The sequence below is a fragment of the Rhagoletis zephyria genome, unplaced genomic scaffold (assembly GCF_001687245.7).
Source record: "Rhagoletis zephyria isolate East Lansing unplaced genomic scaffold, Rhagoletis_zephyria_1.1 Rzeph_scaffold_56098, whole genome shotgun sequence".
In the NCBI taxonomy this organism is placed as follows: Eukaryota; Metazoa; Arthropoda; class Insecta; order Diptera; family Tephritidae; genus Rhagoletis; species Rhagoletis zephyria.
Genome location: NW_016213150.1, coordinates 1 through 1,784, shown reverse-complemented (window position 1 = coordinate 1,784; position 1,784 = coordinate 1). Strand labels below are relative to the sequence as shown.

General features: G+C 35.7%; 1 protein-coding gene across 1 annotated transcript; it reads left to right on the top strand.

The window, feature by feature from the left end:
* Nucleotides 1-55: 55 nt before the first annotated feature.
* Nucleotides 56-643, top strand: LOC108356257 (uncharacterized; the record flags this gene model as incomplete). The annotated part of the gene is made up of 1 exon (XM_017607375.1): nucleotides 56-643. A coding segment is annotated over one exon (588 nt), but the record flags the coding sequence as incomplete, so codon positions are not given.
* Between the last annotated feature and the right edge of the window lie 1,141 nt (nucleotides 644-1,784).

The following is a 1,784-nucleotide window of genomic DNA, read 5'->3' as shown; positions in this document are numbered from 1 at the left end:
ATAGAGAGGAGTACATACAAAAAACGAAATAACTTATCAAAGAAACCAAATGTAGGAAATTAGTAAAGGATCCTACTGAGGAATACCAAGCTGCAATAAAAGAGACTATAAAGAAATCTACAAAAATAAGAAAGGCGAACCAAATAAATACTTTGACAACTATGAATCAATCAGCTCCTCCGATGAATGCACTACCTAAACTCCACAAATCAGGCACACCTATGAGACCAATCATAAACCACAAATCGGCCCCAAGCTACAAACTATCAAAATATTTAAAAACTATACTAAAGGATAACCTTGGATTGCCCAATAAGAACACAATATCTAGTACAACGGAATTGATTGAAAAATTAAAAGACTCAGTTATCACGTTGGATACTAAGCTGGTATCATTCGACATAAAAAATCTATACCCATCGATACCCATAACGGAAACAATAGATATCCTATTCAAAATACTGACAGAAAAAACAAGAAACAGAGAAATCGCCGTGGAGATAACTAACGCACTCAGAACGACGTTGCGTCGAAACTACTTTAAATTTAATAACAACGTATACATGCAAACAAACGGGCTAGGCATGGGCAACCCCACATCGGCGATTCTTATGGAGGTATTCATGCAGAATTTGGAAGAAAGGTACATCACAACTAGGAGCGACGTTCTACGCCAGATACGTTGATGACATCATATGTCTTATAACCAGGGAACGGATTTTTAGGACCTAAAAACCTATAAAAAAGGCAAAATAAAATAACGGAATAGGCTGGAAAAGGCAAAATAAAATAGCGAAAAAGCCAGGAAAAAGCACTAGGTGTTGCAAAAAAGGCAAAACAAAATAGCGAAAAGGGCAGGAAAAGGCGCTAGGTATTACAAAAAAAGCAAAATAAGGCACTAAAAAAAGACGGAAAATACATTGAACCACAAGATGCTTTTTGAAGTTTTCTGGCGACATTTTCATTCGATTTTCGCGAAGAAAAACCTTCAATATACTAAATGTGTGCTCGACGTAAGTTGATACAAGCGGCGCCCAATTTAAATATGGAACGTTTGAAACGTTCATACTATCAGGAATAAGGGCGTTTTCCTCGCCCTTTATAATTTTATCCACACCCCTTATTGACTCCAAGCCTTCGTTAGCTGAGAACACGGCTTTGAATTTTTCCAACACCAATTTGGCAAGAAGTCTCTGCGCTTCTATAAGCCGCATGGGCAATGTGTATATTTTTTAATCTTAAAAAAAAAATTATAAATGCTATAATCACTTTTTTAAAGGTATAATATCTTAAAAAAGGCAAAAAAAGGCAACATCAAATGTGTATGTATGGAATCAGGGAAAGCTAAATCGTGGACATTCTTAATCGAATATACTCTATCTCTTTAGCAGAAAAAAAGGCAATTTCCATAAAATCCGTTCCCTGCTTATAACAAAGGAAAATGAAGAACAGATATTGGAATACCTCAACAAACAGCACAGCAACATAAAAGTTCACAAAGGAACAAGAAATGGAAAGAAAGCTAAATTACTTAGATCTGACGATCAAAGTAAATAAAAACACCAGTAGTCTGCAATATGAAATTTTTAGGAAGCCCACAGCCACAGATACAATAATACATAATACTTCGAATCACGGGGAGGATGAAAAACAAATTTCCATCGATAACTTAAATCTGTGACACACAATGGCTAGAGGCGTCGCCTGAGTGCATTCTTTCATATATTTATGTATGTGCCAGTTTTACCGTTATATATTTTTTATCTACTCGTTTATTCCATGGG